General features: G+C 44.3%; 1 protein-coding gene and 1 long non-coding RNA gene across 4 annotated transcripts in view; both read right to left on the bottom strand.

Annotated features, from left to right (window-relative positions):
- Nucleotides 1–9,465, bottom strand: part of LOC113604139 (uncharacterized) — a 43,636-nt gene extending 34,171 nt beyond the window's left edge. For both annotated transcript variants that reach the window (XR_008296666.1, XR_008296667.1), the window contains exons 1-2: nt 9,145–9,465; nt 7,717–7,797 (exon numbers count right to left, since the gene is read on the bottom strand). This is a non-coding gene — a long non-coding RNA (uncharacterized LOC113604139). The remainder of the gene's footprint in view (nt 1–7,716; nt 7,798–9,144) is intronic.
- Nucleotides 9,466–9,879: 414 nt separating this feature from the next.
- RBM28 (RNA binding motif protein 28) overlaps nt 9,880–20,385 on the bottom strand; it is a 29,455-nt gene continuing 18,949 nt past the window's right edge. For both annotated transcript variants that reach the window (XM_027075408.2, XM_015086896.3), the window contains exons 14-19: nt 18,969–19,127; nt 16,701–16,850; nt 16,314–16,388; nt 13,529–13,785; nt 12,808–12,907; nt 9,880–10,451 (exon numbers count right to left, since the gene is read on the bottom strand). In XM_027075408.2, the coding sequence (XP_026931209.2) occupies nt 10,317–10,451; nt 12,808–12,907; nt 13,529–13,785; nt 16,314–16,388; nt 16,701–16,850; nt 18,969–19,127 (876 nt within the window). In that variant the 3' untranslated portion in view covers nt 9,880–10,316. The remainder of the gene's footprint in view (nt 10,452–12,807; nt 12,908–13,528; nt 13,786–16,313; nt 16,389–16,700; nt 16,851–18,968; nt 19,128–20,385) is intronic.

Below are 20,385 nucleotides of genomic sequence, written 5' to 3'. Positions count from 1 at the left end.
GATGTGTCCAAGGTCACCCTCTTGTCCCTTGGCCTTTATCCCGTGTCACCACAGCCTCCTGGGGAGATGGGCTGTGAACAGCGGGGGAGGGGGCGCTCCAGCGTCAGGGAGGGGCAGCCCCACTCTCTTTCCTTCAGCACCACTGGGGACACACTTGGCTCTGCATGGCTCCCGTGGTGCTTCTTACCCTTGGGAACTTGGAATCTCTTGGAAGGAGACTTGGCCTTTCTCTGGCTTTCCTTCGTTTGTCCCTCACTCCACTGGAGCAGGTCAGATTCTTCACTGCCTTCAGGAAAGGGGATACTAGTCCCCTGTTAAAACCCTACATTGCCTAAAGCTCACCAAGAGGGTCAAAACCCAGAGGACCTGTGGCAGGTTTCTGGGAGCCATGTGGGCCCTGCCCCCAAGAACATTGATGTTCCCTGGAATGTTGGGGCACGCTGGCTCACCACTAGGGGCCTCCCCCCTCCACCGGCGATTGCTCTCACTGCATTCACTTAAATGCCTGCTCTCTACATTTGCCCTGGGAGCTGGTCAGACAGAAGGAAAGACACCGCCCCCCACCCTCCTATAGCTGTACCCCAGCAGAGAGGACAGGCCCAGAAAGAGACTGTCAGTGGCGCCACTGAGGGATCTATTGGTGTTCCAGGTGCACAGAGGGGACGGGTTCAGCTAATTAGGCTAGGTCCAGGATGTATATTTTGAACTATATGGAAATGCATGGGGTGCTTGGTGCAGGTGGGGAGTCTCCTGTTCCAGAAGGTGTGCGAGCAGGCGGCAAAGGGACCTCCTGTCTACCTACACAGATTTCCCTTGTCTTCATCTGGGCCCTGGGTGCGGGGAAAGGGATGGGATACGCATTTGCTGAATGAGATGATCCTTAGCAGATGCCCGACTGAGTGCTCAGGAATTGTCAGCTGCTATTTTCTGAACCACTGTACTTGATTGAGTTTAGGGCACCTATCGTCTTGCGGAGAGTAAGAGAACAGGAGGTAAAGGGTTCCTCCCCTTCGCCAGCCACATGCACACACAGCTGGCCACAGGGCAGGAGAGCCCGGCAGGCAGCTGTCCCCACAGACGGGGAACAAGGGTGTGTGATTTCCTGAGCAGCCTCTTCAAGCCTAACATCCCTTTAATAGTCCTCGTTAAGTGCCCACCCCGCTCACCCCAGAGATTTTCATGACTATGGAAAATAGCCATTATCTGACCTCCAGGGCAATGAAAATATCTGCAAAATTCCAGGAAAGGCTGTTATAAAACCGAGTAGGGCCAATCCACCCTTACAGAAATGCAAAGCCAGGGTAAGGAGGAAATCATAAAGTAAATGTATTCACTGCTCCAACTCTCTTCACCTATTTTGATGTATATGAGTACATTTGGCCTCTGGTAGCATTGGAGAGGGAGAGACAGGGAGAGGCAGAGGGAAAGAAACAACAACAAATATCAGTGATGACTCCTTTCTTTTGCCCTGGAGGGGAACGGAGGTGGTAAAGCAAAGGACTCAACGTTTAAGTTAATAATTTATCATGAAAACTTGGCATTATTGATTCCATGAATGAGGTTTTAAAAGGTTTTGCTGCCATCCAAAGAACATGTGAGAATAAAAATGTCCTTCCCTTTCTTACCACGTAATTTGAAAAAGACAAACCGTTTTTTATCCTAAAAATGTTCGATGTACCTGGCAAAAAGTGTTTTCAAATACAAGACAGCTCCTTAAATAGGCCCCAGAGATAACTTGGGGCCAGGTTGGAGTCCTGCTCTGGTCCCAGCTCAGGTGGCCAGGGGATCTTAGGAGGGGCATCCAGTTGTACCAGCTGTGAGACGGTGGGAGGAACGATTGCCCTTTGATGACCTCAGCCAGGACTGTGGCAAAGGGCACCTGAGGGGAGAGTAGGCAATGGCTCTGAAAAAGCAGCCCCCAGGGGAGGAGTGGCGCTCCAACCCAGCCCGCATGGGGGTGGGGGGGTGGGGACGGTGGGTGCTGATGCTGCTCTCCACCTGTCACAGCCGGACCACCTGCCCTCAGGCAAGCTTCTCCAACCACCAGGCCGCCCCCACTCTGCCTCTGGGAAGGGTCAGGAGGCGAAATGAGAAGGAAGATGTTCTCTTTTGTGTTCTTTCTCCCATCAAGGAAAAGCCCCTCAAGTCTCGAGTCTCGGCTGCCCTCTCCCATGGGTGAGGGGGGGTGGCTGAGGTTGATGGGCAAGCCCCAGTCTTGCTTTGCCCACACTCCACTACGACACTGTCAAAACACAAAATTCAACTGAGTAAATCTGAAGACCTAATGGATTTAATTAAGCAATTCATGAATAGCACAGCTCCCATCTAGCTGGGGATGCTGGTAGAGGGGAGCTGCTGTGATGATGTACAAAATGGAAGGTTTTTATAGGAAGGAGTGTGGAGCAAGAAAGTTATTAGCAGAAGAAAAGAAAGGAAAAGAAAGGCAAAGTCACCTCCCCTAAGGTATAAGGACAGGGGTCTAATTAGGTGGGCTCATCATTTTTCTTTGGGGGATGGAGAGGGCCCATGTAGTGCTTATCAGAAAATCCCTGATTGACAGGCTAAGATTCACATTTCTGGGGGAGACCGAAACTGCAATTAGGTTAGGCGTTAAGCCCGGGTTTGGTGACCTGGCTTAAGTGACACCATCGTGGGCCTGTGGTTTGCCTGGGGTCTGATTAAGCGAGGGAGGCTGCTTCCAGACTTCCAGTGGACATCACCGGCCTGGTAGGAGCCAAAGCACTCCGCCTCTAAGTTGTTCTTCATTTCTGGGTGGCGTTACTCAACTCTGAGGGAACACAGGCCTGCTCTGCTCCCCAGAACCCTGCTGCAGAGCCGGTGGTGTGTTATGAGGGCTAGACAACCTCACATACTTGGCAACTGATGGCCACTGGGTTACTGGAGCAGTTACGTTTGTTGGGACGCTTTTAAAAGTTACTGTCTACAATTCTGACACCAACTACAATTCTGCACCCAAGTCCAACGTGTGGATTTCCCCAGACTACGCGATTCTCCGACACCGGTTCAGTCGTCCTGCAATTCAATTCTGACACCATCTACCTGGAGATAACGTCAGATTCCACAGGTTAAAGGGCTCAGTTCTACAAGACTGCCTCCCACCTCCGCCCCCTTTAGATGCTGGTCACAAGCCCAGGTTGTCACCTGTGCTTCTGACCAACTAGCTATAAGATCAGAGGTTCCGGCGAGCGCCCCCCCTCACCTTGGGTTTGATTAATTTGCTAGAGTGGCTCATAGAACTTACATTTTACTCACTAGATTGCCAGCTTATTATAAAAGGATAGAACTCAGGAATCGCCAGACAGGAGAAATGCATAGGACATGGTATGGGGAAAGGATGTGGAGTTTCCATGCCCGCTCCAAGTGTTCTACTCGCCCCTAATCTCCACGTGTTCACCAACCTGGAAGCTCTCCAAAACCCATCATTTTGGGTTTTTATGGATGCTTCATTACGTAGGCCCAAGTGACTAAATCATTGGCCACTGGCGGCTGAACTCAATCTCCAGCCTCTAATCACATGGTTGGCTGTTCTGGCCACCAGCCCTCATCCTTAGGTGCATCCAAAAATCACCTCCTTTTTTTTTTTTTTTTTAAGGTTTATTTACTTATTTTGAGAGGAGGGAGGGGCGGAGAGAGGGAGAGAGAGAATTCTAAGCAGACTCTGTGCTGTCAGCATGGAGCCCAACACGGGGCTCGAACTCAAAAACTGTGAGATCATGACCTGAGCCCAAACCAAGAACCAGATGCTTAACCAGCTGAGCCACCCAGGCACCCCCAAAAGTCACCTAACAGAAGACACCTTAAATTGCTCTCTTCACAGGAAATTCCAAGGGTTTTAGGAGCTCTGTGCCAGGACCAGGGGGCAAAGACCAAATATATATTTATTATAAATCACAATGTTATCAGAAGGTTGCACCAGCATTCTGTCCTCTCATTACAACAGGAGAACAACGTTCTGGACCTCTCTCTCCATCTAAGGTGCCAAGTGCCATGACAGGGTCTTCCCAACATGAGCTAGCATACAAAGAATCTTTTCTGAAGTGGTCTCATCAAGACACAGCATCTGAATATCTTTTGGTTGAAGAGTGATGTGGACAGTAGAGTGTCAATCCAGGAGAGAGGAAAAGGAGGGGAAAATGGAGAGGTTGGGAGTGAGCAGACACTTGAGAATCTGTTTCTTACAGCTAGGTTTTTGTGGAAAGAGCCTTTAACATCCAGCCCTATGCAGGAGGGCGGGGAGTCCCTTGGGCAGAGGGGGACAGGAATCAGATGGGTTCTGGCCACAAGGCAGACCAAGCAGCATCTGAGCAGACCGAAGGTCAGACAACAACGCAGGGAAGAGGAGGAGGACAAAAGGAGAGATGGGGAGGAACTGACATTTATTGAGCACCTACTGTAAGGAAGGAGATTGAGCAAAAAGAAAACAAAATGACAAGCTGGGGAGAAGTCACTGCAGCAGATATGTCTGGTTTACCCCTCGTCTTCATCATCCTCGATAACCAATCTCTACGGTCAGCCACGTGCCAAGTCCTGAGGCTGGGATTACAGGAAGCAGGTCCTTGCCATTGGAGGCTCACAAGTCTCCTTGAGGAAGCAAGACCTAAAGATACGACAAGCCATAGTAGCATATGCTCTGTCAGTGGATGCCAACTAGTTAAGTGTCAGAAACTGAGGGAGGGATTGCAGTTCCCTGGTTTGGGGAGGGTCCCCGGGGAGAAATCCGGCTTGAGTTTGGATGCTGGGTAGCACACAAGTGGAAAGGAGGGACAAACTGGTGTGGACAAGAACAGCAAAAAGGACATGGGTGGTGTGTTCAAAGGACTGTGACCAGCAGTTTATTATTCTTGTTCTATCACTTTGTGTTTTGGGGCCCTTTCACATACATCACCTCCGGAAATGACTCTCTTGTCCTTCATAAGCCCAGCTAAACCCTGAAACGGATGGCCTTCAGGGAGTTCCACAGAATGAAATGAACTCCTACTATGTGTAAATCATTGTTAAGTATTGCAGAGTATGCAGAAAAGTGTAAAATATAGTCCCTGCCCTCAAGGGCAGAAAGGATTTTCCTTCTGTCAGATGGCCAGTGAAAGAGATTTGGGATGACTCTGCAGCAGTGAAGTCCTATGTCTGATAAATGGCAGCAGGTTCTGGGCAGCATGGACAAGTCCAAGGAAAATTAGATTAGCCATCTATCAATGTTCCACTTGTGGGTGGTCCAAGGTATTCTGGTGACTCTGCAGTCTTCTTCTCAGAATTAGTTACCGGGCTCAGTCCTGTGTCTTCCATATTCTTCCCCAGGACATTCCTTAAGCACAGAAGCCTGTCTGCAGCCAAACACCAGTTCAGAATCAGAAGCCAGAGTAATTGCAGATGTACCCATAACCCACCCATGGCTGGGCCACTGAGTAACACCCCAATCAATGAGCAGTCTCAGACTCCGCAATTCATACTGGTAAGGAAGAGGCATTAGCACAAGAACGAAAGAACCAAAATAAGACCACACATATGGATAACTTCTAAACTGGTCAACCTTGGACAAAGAAGTCTGAAAATCTCTATCTGGCCTGACAGAAACACAAAGCAACCTCATCCTGGCCCTTAAAGCACCAGCTAGGTCTGAGTACGAGAAAGCACAGGTGAGCACCATCTGAAACTAACTGAAATGCAAATTCATCTTGGGCATCCTCACAGTCTGATGACGGAGCTGCTGCCACGTTGGAGCGGAGAAGATTCCAGGAACTTTCCAAGCAGCATGGGCGGAGTTGCTACTTATATGACAGAAAGGGCAGATGTCTGTCAATCGGTTCTCAAAAAGTGAGTTATGGGGATATAAAGCAGAGAACTAGCCACATGGGTCAGTCAGTAGGCAGAAGACTGAAGATGGCCGGGACTCACTCTGGCATATTTGACCTCCTGCTTCCCCAGATGACTGAGGGCTAAATAGATGGGATCTCTGGGACCTTGAGGGTCCGGGCTCTGAATGTTTGGTTGGAAAAAACTCTTTTCAAGGCTAAAACGTACCAAAGGATGTTTGGACGTATTCTGAAGAATGAATTCACATTCAGCCATAAGAAAGAATGAAATCTTGCCATTTGCAGCAACATGGATGGAGCTAGAGAGTATAATGTGAAGTGAAATAAGCCAGAGAAAGACAAATACTATATGATATCACTCATATGCGAATTCAAGAAGCGAAACAAACGAGCAAAGGAAAAAGAGAGAGAGACAAACCAAGACTCTTAACTAAAGAGAACGAACTAATGGTTACCAGAGGGGAGGTGGGTGGGGGGATGGGTGAAAAAGGTGACGGGATTCCAAGTACATTTATCATGACGAGCACTGAGTAATGTATAGAATAGCTGAATCACTATATTGTACACCTGAAACAAATGTCACACTATATGTCAGCTATACTGGAATTAAAACTTAAAGAAAAAAAGAGAATTCATACACTCTAACTGTAACAGAAGCAGCTGACAGATCTCACTTCAAGACAGCTGAAACACAATGCTAGCTGCAGGCTGACCCTAAACGAAGGGACCGTACATCCTGGGTCAGAGCGGATTCTTCAAGACCACCAAGTAGCCCCCCAAAAGCAAAGAAAGCACACAATCTTACAACTCTTTATTTAACCAGGCTACCAAGCAGGAAGATGCTACCGAAACCTGCCAGTCTGACTGATGGCATTCGGTCTTGGATGTTAACAAAAGGTTTGTTGTTGTTGTTTAACTACATACCTCCACCTTCATGTTTAATTCAGAAAGTTCCATTCCATGAAACTTTAGGCCCTGAGGCAAAGAAGTGAGCACAAGTCTTGTGCATTAATACTCCCAAGGCAAAGGTAAATGGAGCTGCCCAGATAACCCGTGGTAAGGTGTCCCCAAGGACGATACCATATAAGGAATCCGGTTGTTGAGAAAGTGATGACTGGTCCACATATCACTCATATCACTTTTTAAAAGAACTGAGCAATAACTTTCCAAGCAGTTGAACGATGTTTTAAACATACTGGGTTGCTAAAGCTATCAGAAGAAGCATCCAGATCTAAGAGAATAAGGCAAAGCTATATGAATGAACCCCAATTTTTATCTATTCTAAATATGAATTTATACTTTTGAATGTTAATTAAATATATTTGTATATCCCCAAAAAGTATCTGGTGAGCAGAGTTGGCAAAGGGAAAACAGGTTAGCTGACCGGCAGGTGGTAGATATTCTTAATTATTATCATACCTATATGATTATTAATATATTATATACCTATATTATTATTATTATACCTTAATAAAGTATCTTACTCCCTCCACAGTGCACAGACCTTCCTAGGACAGAAGTGTGGCCAAGCTATTGTAAGAACGTTTCAAACTCGCCAAGTCTCCAGTCTCAAGATAACGCTGGAGATACAGCCCCTGTCCTTTTGTTCTCTCCCAAGAAAGGTTTAATTAAATATTTCCAAGGTCTTTCCTTTATCCATTTTTAAATCAATAAAGGGCATTTTTGACCATTCACTGCAAGATACTGCATTGGCCATATCCCAAGGGTTGCAATGATTCTGAAGAAAACATCATTTATTACAGCATCAGGTTGGACTAGAGAGTCCAGAACTTTGGACAACATTTCCAACTCTTCTCTGACCTACTGAGTACTGTTTCTTCCTCTGCCCATTTTTTTTTTCATTCAGAAAATATTTACTCATTACCTTTATGTGCCAGGTTCAATTCCAGGTGCTGTTGTCTCCAGGACCAATGAGAGATCAAGTTCCTTTCACAAAGCATACATACTAACTAAGAGAACAAACAAATAATTTCAGATAGACCTGAATGCTAGAACAAAAATAAGCAGAGTAACACAGTTCAGTGATGGGGGCAGGACAGAGGAGAAGAAAAGCCCTTCTTTAGCCAGGAAAGAGCTCCAGGAGGGGTTTACAGCTCAGTTACAGATCTGAGTTGATTAGCAAAAGATCTGAGGGAAAAGCTCTCCAGGTGAAGGGAACAAACACAAAGGCTCTGAGGTGGCAGAGACAAAGGAACTGGAGGAAGGCCTGGCGGGAGAGATGGATAAAGACAAGTAGGGGAGGTGATAGGGGCTCCAGAACTGAGGGCACGGCATGTTACAGGAAGGAGTTAACATTTCAACCAAAGTGAGATGAGAAACCACTGAAGGGTTTTAAGCAGGAGCTACACCATCCCAACCCTGGGGCAGCCTTATTGAGGACCACGGGTATGAAGGACACTAAACAGAGAATGAAGAGGTTTTCTCTAGAAAGGGGCCTCAGGGACCAGGGTGAGACATGAAGCACATCTTCAGGTCATCCTGGGGCCAAACATTAATGGGCTGGCCAATCCTTACCCCCTCCTCTAGCCCAATCCCCTGGAACCGGGATCCCCTGGCAATATCATGGACTTACTCTACTCGGACTGTTCCAGACATGGAGCAGCCACACTGAAGTTCTTCTAAAATCTGATTCCTTGTGACTTTTACTCATCTGCTTCCACGTATCCTTCTGGGCTCTACTAAAAGCTAATAAGACCCCAAGAATTCCCTTCTCAGGCATGTCAGTACGAGTTTCCTTGAGTTACTCATGTGACTTTTTAAACTTTTTATTATGGAAAATTTCAAATGTCCACAAAATCAGAGCGAATAGATAATCTCCATTTACCTACAACCAGCTTCAACAATAATCAACTCGTGACTCACTGTTTTCCGTCTGACATTTTTATTTCCTTCGCCAACTTGGTCATCACATTTGTCTTACACATGTGCTCTGGCCAACCCAGAGGCCTAGCAGCTGACTCACCAGAGACATCCCTTTCCACTACAACAGCCAAACAGTCTGATTACACGTGTGGCAGCCACACTGTTGCTTCATAATGTGAATTCGGTGGACCCGACTTTCCCACCAGAACTTATGCAGTAGGGTTTTTGAACCCAACTGAAGGAATTTATGTTTGTTCCCAGTGATTTTCACCTTATCAGGTTTAGCCCATTCCTCAGGCTATCATGATCTTTTTGGATCTACACTAGTATTTATTCACCATCCCTCCCAGCTTTTGCGATACCTCTAAAATTTTGGAAGTAACCAATCATCTCTATCCTGAGTTTAAAAGAGGAGTATGGGGGCACCTACCTGGGTGGCTCACTCGGTTGAGTGTCCAACTTTGGCTCCGGTCATGATCTCGCGGTTCTGGAGTTCAAGCCCCAGATTGGGCTCACTACTCTCAGTGCAGACCCCACTTCGGATCCTCTGTCTCCCTCTCTCTGCCCCTCCCCAAACTGTGCGCTCGCTTGCGCTCGCTCGCGCTCTCTCTCTCTCTCTCTCTCTCTCTCTCTCTCTCGCAAAAATAAAGAAAACATTTAAAAAAAAGGAGTATGAATTACAATGAATGAGTTAGAAAAAGAGCAGAGCCAAAAAGGATAAGAGAAAAACTTTACATTCCTTACGCTATAGACAAGAGTCTGTGTTTGGTTCAAGGCCACCCATTAGGTTAAGGGCAGGACAGGCTCGACCCTAGGCTTCATGTTCAGAGCTCCTTCCATCAGACCTTACCTCTGTAAGTCCTAAGGAGGAAAGAAAATGTGGGTTATCACCAGCTAGGCTAGTGTCTGTGGGGCACTGCAGACTGATTTCTACTCAACTACTAATAATAACCCACTCATCTGGCAAACAATGATCAGATGTTGCTCTCTGCCAGGACTCACTGCCCTCAGTGACTTTCCCAGTCACTGGGAGAAAGTGGGGGAAAGAGAGAGCAATCTCTCAGAGATTAGGCTGGAAATCATTTTTCTCCATTCTTACTTAATGCCTGCAGTATGTGGAACTATGTAACTGAATGAGAGGAAAGTCAAAAACGTTCATTAATAATAAAGGATTCACATCTATTAGAAATGATCATTTGTTATTAAAAAAAGCCACAAAAGATCTCATTTAAAGAAGACCCTTAACAAAATAGACATCTTAAAAATTCACCCCTCAAGAATGCTCTTTACAATTTTTTCCATTTGAGAAACGAAGGATTAAGTGAGTAACAGTTATAGACACAATTTACACGGTAACCTGGATAATACACAAGAAGCATCCAAATGTTTTTCTGAGCTTTCTCTTTGTGGTTCACTAATCACCCACCGGGGAGGGCCCAAAGTTCAAACATGCAGAGCCCAGGGGGCCTCTCACCAAAGTGGTGGTGAACTGGGTAGGAAAGGGAGTGTCCTATCAGAGAATAACATGAGGGCGTGGAGGGAGATCTGGGAGCTTTACCAAGAAGTGCACAATCCAGCTTCTTATCCAGTCTGCTACCATCATCAACTATCAAACCATTTGCTCCTCTTCGCAAGAGGTGCTCCTTTAGAAGGTCCCAATAATTTCTGCTTATATTGTTCGACCAGCTGGTTGAAGCGGATTTCAGTCTTATTTCCCTTAGCTTTTCTCCTAGGTGTCTATAAATGAAATAGGGAAAAACAAGATTATGAATTTCAAGCACTGAATATCACCTTACCCTTAACACCACCCAAGAGAGAAAATAAGAAATCCTGTTCACCACAAGAGGTGAACTTCCAGAGAGTGACCCTTAGAAAATGCAAAATGAATTGTCCACTGGCAAGAAACCAGACCAGGAATGCCTAAGAGAAGGGCCCCTCTAAAACACTGCAGGTGCTCCTGAGCTCTAGCCCTTAGATGCTCACGTGAGTCTTCTTGCAAAAGAGTCAGCCCAGAGTCTAGACCTTCTCGCTGGCCCTTTCCCTTAACAAGAATACTGCTTATGGGATTTCAGAGACAGAGCTCCATAAGATAGTACAACATGGATCAGACTTCCCAGAGACAGATTCCTTGAGGAGGAGGAGAAACTAATGCTTCCTTTGCCCTTGAAACTTAACAGAAAGGGACTAGGGAAGGAGAAAAGAATGCTTGACCTCAGATGTTCAAGAATGTAGAACAACCATTTTCTACTAAAAGAAACTAGGGCTGCTTGGGAAAATGGCTAATGCCAGGACCAGGGGAAAAATTATGTAAGATGAGCTGCAACATCGGGTTGTACCAGAAAGCAAGGACACTACCACAGACAGGCTCATATCAGAAAGCATCGAGAGCCACCCTGAAGGGCCTTCTGCTGGCCTAAGATGGGACAAGAATAATAACTATATTTGACTGAAACATATCAAGTATACAAAAACTTACGAATCTATAGTACTAAAAAAATCTCACTGGTAGGGCACCAAATCACTACTCTGAAAACGGACAAAGAAATGAAATCAAGCATTTATCCTGCCTTTCCAACACAAATGGTATTGCATGGTAACCAAATAGTTGACAAGGGAAAATTCTTTTCTCTAAAGTTCTACTAAAACAATGTAGAACTGAGGAAAAACAAAAACAAAAACAAAACCCTAAAAAACCACCATCTGGAACCCATATTGAAATCACAGATCTAGATAGCAATCATCAGTATGTGCTAAAACCATCAGGTGAGAAGCTGATGGGAACTTTACAAACAGAAGACAGGCAGACAACCCCTAAGCCTACAGATCTACTGATCAACCCCTGAGCATCACTAAACATGGGGCAACCAGACATTATGTGCCTTAGGGTGTCAACGCACCAGAAAGCACCCAGCACTACCCATGAAATACTCTTGCCAAGAAAAGTGAACTTGAGGGGCACCTGGCTGGCTCAGTTGGTGGAGCGTATGACTCTTGATCTTGGGGTTGTGCCTTCCAGCCCCATGTTGGGTGTAGAGATTACTTAAAAATAAATAAAATCTTTCAAAAAAAAAAAGAAAATGGAACTTGACTCTAATCAAGCTGGTACATCTAGCTACCAGTTTACAGGCACTACATGGTTATCACAGGAACAAGTTAAATGATACCACAAGGAAGCAAGCAGCTAAAGTTAAAACGTAATACATTCTAAAGGGCAAATGACTCAGTTTCTCCAAGGAATTATCAGCATGGAAAAAGGGAGGTGATAAGGAAGAGTATTATAGGGGGAAAAAAAGATTTAAGAGATATAAAAACCAAATGTAATGTGTGGACTCTTTCTGGACCTTGATTTGTACTAGCCAACTATAACAGAACATTTTTGAGGCAACTGGGGGCATTTTAATATGGGCTGCATATTAAATGATATTAAGGGCTTCCTATTAATTTCATTAAGTATGATAATGGCATAATATATGTATATTTTTAAGGCCTGGTAAGTTGGAGATGATTCTGAGGTATTTTTCTGAGCAATATACCTCATTTTCTTATAAGGCATATTTATATGCGAAGCAGTTTGCTTTAATATGTTGTGGGCAGGGGACAGTATGTATGAGGAATAAGTAAAATAAGATAATTGTTGAAATAGAGTAACTGATACACTTGGTCCTCTCCACTATTTTATTTATAATATTTATTTATTTTTTATTTATTCATTTTTCAACATTTTTAAGTGCTCTCTATACCCAATGTGGGGCTCGAACTCACGACCCTGAGATCAAGAGTCAGCCAGGTGCCCCTATTTTTTTAAATTTAATTTTTTTTTTTTTTTTTAGTAATCTCTATACCCAACATGGGACTCAAACTCACGACCCCAAGGTCAAGAGTTGCATGCTCTTCTGAGTTAGCCAGGTGTCCCAGATTCTCTCCACTTTGAAAACTATATATTTACCTCAACATCCTCTATAAAGCTGTAGTCCTGCATGTAGCTGCAATCCAGAAGCCCTTTCTTTTTGCTTAACTAATCAGGGCACAAAAGCGGCTGCCAGTCCCGGGCAGAGCTATGCTATACCAAAGCCTGGTGCCCTACGGAACTCACCTGCTTGGAAGGTAATTTCTGCTTCTCTTGCTTCTGCTGGTTTATCTGGGGCTTTGGCTTTTTGGGAGGGAGAGACTTCACTTTGCCTTTGTCCCGGAGCCTGAAATAAGAGGTCAAGTAAGTGTCACTCTGAGTTCTTCCTCTAACTGGCACCTCTGAGGCTGTCTAAGCCAGAAGATAAAATTCCTTTTTTAACACTGGCTCTAAGTCCATGACAAGTCATTCTAAAAAAGAATACTGTAACAGAATATCCTAAGGCTCAACATTTTGTATTTGTTCTTGTTTCAGCTTAAAACCTCACAGGATCCTCAAAAACCTTCACTTATTTAACAAATATTTTGTAAAGACTGACTTTTGTGGATAGCACTAATCCGTTGCCTCAAATAGGATCTGCAAGATAACCTTGAGTAGGTGGGCCTCAGCCAACAGAGACAGCCCTGCAGATGGGAGGAGGCTCTTCAGAAGAGGGAAAAAGGCACGAAGGCCTGCCCTAGAAGGCTGCCCCGAGGTCTCCTCTGCTAGTGCTTCTTCCAGCCTCCTGGTGGTCCAAGAGCACATCTCTGCTAGTGTAGAGATGCCTGCACACCAACCCCTCGTAGGGGACTGACACGGTACTAAACATCCCTTTCATCCAAACAAAAGCTACAATAAGAAAGCATTAAGTGAGAACAAACCCTTTTAGAAGCCACCCACTGCTCTATGCCACAGTCCTGCATCTCACCTGATTTTGGGGCCTCGGTGTGAGGGGAGCACCAGGACCTTCCTTCTCTTCTTTCCATCAGGCAGCTCCACCTGCTCCACTTCAGCCTTGGTCTGGAACCCCGTCCACGAGGTAGAATGCACCTTTCCCTTCTGCTCCAGGGCGGCCTTGCTTTGTTCCTGTGTGTGGTTTTGAGCTGCTTTCCGCTGCCGGTCTTTTCCAAGCACTGGCTGTTCCTGCTGGGGCTCACCAGTTGCAGGCTTGGATTTCACTTTTTGCTGCATAAAACAAGAGACTGCCATCAGGTTTCTGGATGAGGCTTATTTGCTGGAAACACTCAGCAGAAAAGGAGCTTTATGTGAGCATCGTGAAAGCAGGGGAGTTTTTCCCCTGAATAGTTACAAATTATAGGAAAGTGAATACATAGTAACAGATGGTTACCAGTTTGGGGGACATAAAACCACTACTTCCCTCCCCATATGCAGAGACAGGGGAAAGTACATGTATGTCCAAGACTCAAAAGCCAGTAGGAACATGCCAGTAGCATGGGACAATTACCAAAGGTGTAACACGTGTGTGAGAGGAATCCCAGAGGGAGAAGAAATGTTTGAAGTAACCGGGCTGAAAGTTTTCCAAATTTAGTGACAGATACTAAACCACAGATCCAGGAAGCTCAGCCAAATATATACCAGTAACTCAACACCCAGGCACATCATACAAAACTGCAGAAAATTAAAGACCAAGTGAAAATCTGGAAAGTAGCTGGGGGGAGGGGGAGGGTAGAGAATACCTTACCTACAGAGGATTACACTGAACTCTTCAGAAACCATGTAAGAAAGAAGAGAACACAGAAATATTTAAAGTTTGGGCGGGGGGGGGGGGGAGGGGGAGTCACCAACTTAGAATTCTGTATCTAGTATAATTATCATTCAAAAGTGAAGGAGAAATAAAGATTTTCTCAAAAAAAAATAAAAACCACACACACACACACACACACACACACACACACACACACACCCCAAAAAACTAAAAGAAGGAATCTGTCACCAGGGGACCTATCTTGCAAGAAAGGCTAAGTGAATTTCTTCAAAGGAGGAAGATGACCTAGCTCAGAAACTCAAATCTACATAACGAAAGGAAGAACACTAGAGAAGGAATAAATGAAGTGAAGATGCGGAAAAGGTGCTATGAGAAGGAAGGCATAAGGTGTTACAGATTTATGTTGCACTGTAGTAGAAAAAAAGCAGATTCACATGAAATTAGTGTAATAATTGACACAACAAAGATCTGCTATGAGCCTGTACTGTGCCAGTGTCAGTTTCTAAGGTAAGGGTCCAGAGGGAAAGAACAGTGTTTCCCTTTCAGTACTTTCGGCCTAGTGGAGACAAGAGACACACAAACAAAGCAAAGTGAAAAACTAAAGATCTTAGGGAAGTTCACGAAAGTACAAGTAAGGAGGTCTTACCTCTTCTGAGAGAGGTAGAAAAATGCTAGAGGAAGCACATTTGATCTGAATATGAAAATTGTGTAGAAGTATCCTTGAGCCAAGGGAAAGGGGCAATTTTACACAGAGCAGTATGTACACAAGTATAGGCAACAAAAGAGCCATCTGAGTAGTTTTCTAAGTCACTAGCTTCAGAATCACTCCACAGCAACAGCTTACAGCAGTAAATAAGTCTACATCTAGAACAACAAAGCTGCCTTGAACAAGAACCAGATCCCAGGTTTTCCGACCCAAGACCACTGTATTAACCACCGAAACTGCTCTTCTATTGGTCAGTCCACCATACACACCACAAAGAGTACAAATGTTTGGTATATAAGCAAGTTTAGATATGCCATCAATGGAGGCTGTAGGAGTTATGGTATCAAGAATAACCTGGCCTCCTACGCCCTGGAGCAAGATGGGTAAGAAAATGAGTGCTGACCATGCACTGTTACCACTTAATCCCTGGCAATCATGCGAGGTAGATGCTGTTGATCCTATTTTACAAATGAAACTGAAGCTGAGAAAGGTACTAACCTGCTAAGGAACTCAGAGGAAGAGCCTGAGCCCGACCATGACCGTAAGTATTCCTGTGCTTGTTCTTTCCTTGACACCACACTGGCTTAAAAACAACACTAAAACACTATCAGGCATCACACTTCTGGAGCCATCTAAGAATTCTGGAAGAGATAGATGAAATCTACAGCAATGTAAAACTTTCATCTGGGCCACTACTTCTGACATGTACCATCACCAAACACTGTACTGGCATTGCTCATTGCTAATAATATCAGCCTGATTCTCCCCTCTCCTTCCTTTCCCTCCTGTGGAGCTATCACAGGATAGGCTAGCAGAGGAGAAGATGGCCTGAGAGTTCTAGGGAACTAAGAGTAAAGGGTAACAAAGAACCGATTCAAGTAGAGAGACCTATTTCAAGGGTGCAGAACCACAAACTGAACAAAACAGGAGTTTAAATATATTGTTTTAACTGAAATAGTTTTTTTTTAAGCTTATTTATTTATTTTGAAAGACAGAAAGTGTGCACGCGAGTAGGGGAGGGGCAGAGAGGAAGAGAGAATCCCAAGAGAGAATCTGCACTGTTGGTGCAGAGCCTGATGCAGGGCTTGAACTCACAAACCGTGAGATCATGACCTGAGCTGAAATCAAGAGTTGGACACTTAACCAACTGAGCCAAGGTGTCCCTGAAATAAATTGTTTTAACTGAACTGTACACTTAAAAATAGTAAATTTTGTGTTATGTGTATCTGACCACAATTAAAAACAAACAAACAAAAACAGAAAAACATTTCAGTGCTGTACCAGGCTGCGCTGAATCCTCAGTTCCTTTATTTTAAGTTTCCTTCGATCTTCCAAAGAGAACTCCACTATCGGTCTCTGTGTCAAAAGGAAAATGTCATTCAATAGATTTCTTAATTTCTGAGTGCAATGACCTAAGCTGTCCTCCACTACTCTCCTCTCTCCTGCTCACTTACTCTACTTAAAGGTAGGGGGCCAGTTCCGCAAGCAGGCTGTCCAATTTAGATTTCAATTCCTTCTAATCATCAGCTGAATCACTGCTATTCCCTCCACCAACTGGCTACTCTTCCCCACCACACACAAGTCAGAGGACACTGGACATAAAGGAGAGAAATGGTTTTCTGCAAATGGCCCTCAGAGGATCAGGTCTCCCCACAGGAAAAGGCTCACCTTCAGAGGCCCAAAGATCTCGGGATTGTTGTTGATGTGGCGAAGGGCTGTCAGGGCATGCTCGTGCTCCTGGAACTCTGCAAAGGCGTAGCCCAGGGACTGACCCTTAACCTTTCCATGCGCTCCTTTGAGATCTCGCATCACCCTACACTAAGAGTACAGCAAGAAAACAAAAATCCTTGATTACAGGATAAGAACATGAACAGATTCACTAAGTAATCAGGTTACTGGAACAGAATCCTGATCTATATCACCATCACAACAGTCATACTGGAAAATATACTTACCAGTGTCTGTCTTAATAGAATACACCTACTAGAAAGCACAAAACCAATTAAATAGATACCTTCTGGCTTTCTAAGAGTTTACAGAGACCAACAAAAACCTATATATAAGCACGTAAATAAAACAAACTTCCTCCCCCCAAAATTATGACAGCTAACTGCTAATAATACATATAAGTTGAGAGGTTTATAGAACTTTAAACTATACAAGTTATCACTAAGGATGAAGCACCATCCATAGATCTCATCACTGAAGAAACCACTGAAAAAGGAAATTACTAAAGAAGGGAAAGAAGGCCTGATGGCTTTAGTTAAGAAATACATTCAGGTGTGGGGAAGAACCTGCCTAACATATAACCTAGAAAAACAGGAAGAAGCTTCAGCTGGCTTTGCTCAGAGCTCAGATTGTCTCTGGTGTGATGTTTCCTTAAATCCTTTACTTAAATGTAACAAGCATCCTGGGGCATTGAAGATACCATATCATTGCAGTCTATCTTAGGATACTGTTTATATGCTATTACTCCTAGAAGCTGTAGTTACCACATAATGGAGAAATGTAGGTATTAAGGACATGTGGATGCTGCATCTGGTATACTTCTGGTACTTCTCTGTCCCTAGAGCTGTGCCATGTACTGTAGAGAAACCAAGAAAAGCGTAAAATGAGGTTCCTGTCCTCAAGAAGCTTATAATCTTGCTGACATACTATACCTTCATGAGGTGAGCATATGAAAGAATTAAAGAGAAAATTCAATACAGTGCAAACACTATAAACTCCTAAATTTTCCTAACTGATGATGTACAGGCACTTACTAAGTATTGTGGATGCTGATATGAGAAATTTCACAAGTGACCCCTACACCAGTAACACTTTGAACAGTTTTACTAAGAGCAGTGTCAGATATGTGCTGATATGTTCACATTCTCTCATGTAATTCCCCAAATACCAATGCCATACATTTTAAGAGATTTTCCAGGATTAGGAAAACAGCTTATAGTCACCAATCAGAGCAAAGCAGATTTATAATACTGGCTACGTACTTATTCAACAGGTACTGATGAGAGATGACTATGTTCCAGGTACTCTGCCAAGGACTAGGAACAGTGGGATACCTACTCTCCAAGAGCTCAGTGTGGTCGGGAGAAATGACTGGCAGACAATTACAGGACAGTGTAATAGTAAGTGCTATCACAAAGGGTTACAGAGGGTGCTGTGGGGGCAGGGGAACAGTGTCTGCACTCACTGTGTAATCAAGTCTTGGTCTGAATCCAGTGTTTGTCTAATACAACTGTTGAAGACCCGTGTGGCTCTCTGTGCTTACCACATACCACTGAGGACTCTTTTTATACAGTACGGGCCTAAATGGCAGTAAAATGTTCTTCTAAAGACCAAACTACACAGATTGTTTTCTCTGCAAAAAAAATTAACATTACAGCACCTGCTATGATGCTGAGCACATAGCAAGCATGCAAATTAATTCATGAGGCAGACACTTCCTCGCATTCTGCTGCAACTTGGACAGTGTGTGTGAAAGGCTGTTCTTTTTTTTTTAAGACTGTCATTTAAAGTTTTTCTTTATTTTGAGAGAGAGAGAGAGAGAAGGGGCATGAGGGAGGGGCAGACAGAGAGAGAGAGAGGGAGAGACAGAGGGAGAAGGCACATGGGGGTGGGGCGGGGGGCGAGAATCCCAACCAGGCTCTGTGCTGTCAGCACAGAACCTGACTCAGGGCTCAATCCCATGAACTGTGAGATCATGACCTGAGCCAAAATCAAGAGTCAGACGCTTAACCAACCGAGCCACCCAGGTGCCTCTGAAAGGCAGTTCTAAGAAGAGAAAATAAACAAGCAAACGTGAAAACTACCTTAACTGTTGACAACGTGTCCAAAAAAAACGCTGTCAATCTGCTAGCACCACAGTCTGAAATAAATGCTCAATACGACCCATGATGAGTACTGAAGTTGTGGGTGGGCAGGGCCAACTCTCACCTCCTTGAGGCGCACCCCTTTTTCCCCTCGTGTGGCATTCAGCAGCAGCTTTCTGAGCTCTTTGTCATCCACAGCCTTTGGGAGGTTGTGCAGGCACAGCCTGGTCTGGGAGACAAAGATATTCTGGTCCTTGAGTTTCTGATGTTTCAGCAGCTCAAACTGAAAGAACAATAAACTGTTAACAATACAATCTACCTTTTAAAAATGCAGGTTCCTAATTCTCCAAAAGGAACAAACTGTGACCAACCCCCCCCCCCCTCAAATCCAATAACCACGCATATAGAAAAAAGAAAGGAAATCGCCCACCCGCAGCCTTATGATGTGTAGCCTAGGGAAAGACAGGTTCAAAGAGGCCAGATGGTGCGTATGTGGTAAGATCATGGGCTCTGGATTCAGACTAAATTAGAAATCCATCCTAACTGGCGAAGTTACATGAAATTTTTTAAGCCTCAGTTTTTCCCCCTACAAAGTGGAACTGTAGATCAAAATACCAATCTCTCAGCACTGATGTGAGGCTGAAATGAAGTAATACACAAAAAAATCCCAAACTCAAAAGCTGGCCTAAAGCAAATAATACATAATCCTGTGGTTAACGTCTATGCCCAGTCCTTATCTGTCCACCAACTCAAACTAATTTTCTAGTTTTTCCAAAAGGATGTGGAATTTATTTACAGAATACTTGCTAGAATGTTGTCTCGACTCTGCCACCTTGAGGCAGAAGACTGTCTATGATCACAGAGATGAATTCTGCTTCTAGAGCACTGGCCTCAAGGATGTTGCACCAGTCCCAGGGGTCCACTCTCCAAAGTGAGAGGATAACATTCTTTTCCTGCTTTGTTTTTAAAATTAGGTTAGTAGATGGGGGCGCCTGGTTGACTCAGTCGGTTAAGCGTCCAACTTGGATTCAGGTCATAATCTCACTGTTTGTGGGTTTGAGCCCCATATCAGGCTCTGTGCTGACAGCTCAGAGCCTGGAGCCTGCTTCAGATTCTGTGTCTCCCTCTCTCTCTGCCCCTCCCTAGCTCCTGATCTCTTTCTTTTTCTGTCAAAAATAAATAACATTAAAATTTTTTTTTAATTAGATTAGTAGAAAAAAAGTTTTAAATTAAATTTTTTCTTTAATCAAGTCTCATTTCTGCTGTTCCTTATTTGGTAAAGGTCCTAACAAATTACAAAATGATCAGTCTCTGAAAATGAATATTAAAGGGTTATTTGAAGTGGCTCGCATGCCTACGTTCAACAGTCTTAAAAGAAACAACTGTGAATTATGATGCATATAATCCAGTGAGTTTTTTGCTAGAAAAATTCATTCTAAGGGAAAATTAAACGTGTCACTATCACATTGTGATAGGCAATGTGATAAAGGGCATATAATGCCCCCCAAACACCATGGTTTCTAGATGTTCACTACTAAAAA

Source organism: Acinonyx jubatus, chromosome A2, assembly GCF_027475565.1.
Source record: "Acinonyx jubatus isolate Ajub_Pintada_27869175 chromosome A2, VMU_Ajub_asm_v1.0, whole genome shotgun sequence".
Classification (NCBI taxonomy): domain Eukaryota; kingdom Metazoa; phylum Chordata; class Mammalia; order Carnivora; family Felidae; genus Acinonyx; species Acinonyx jubatus.
Note: the sequence above shows the minus strand (reverse complement) of the source record. Positions and strands in the feature narration are given on the sequence as shown.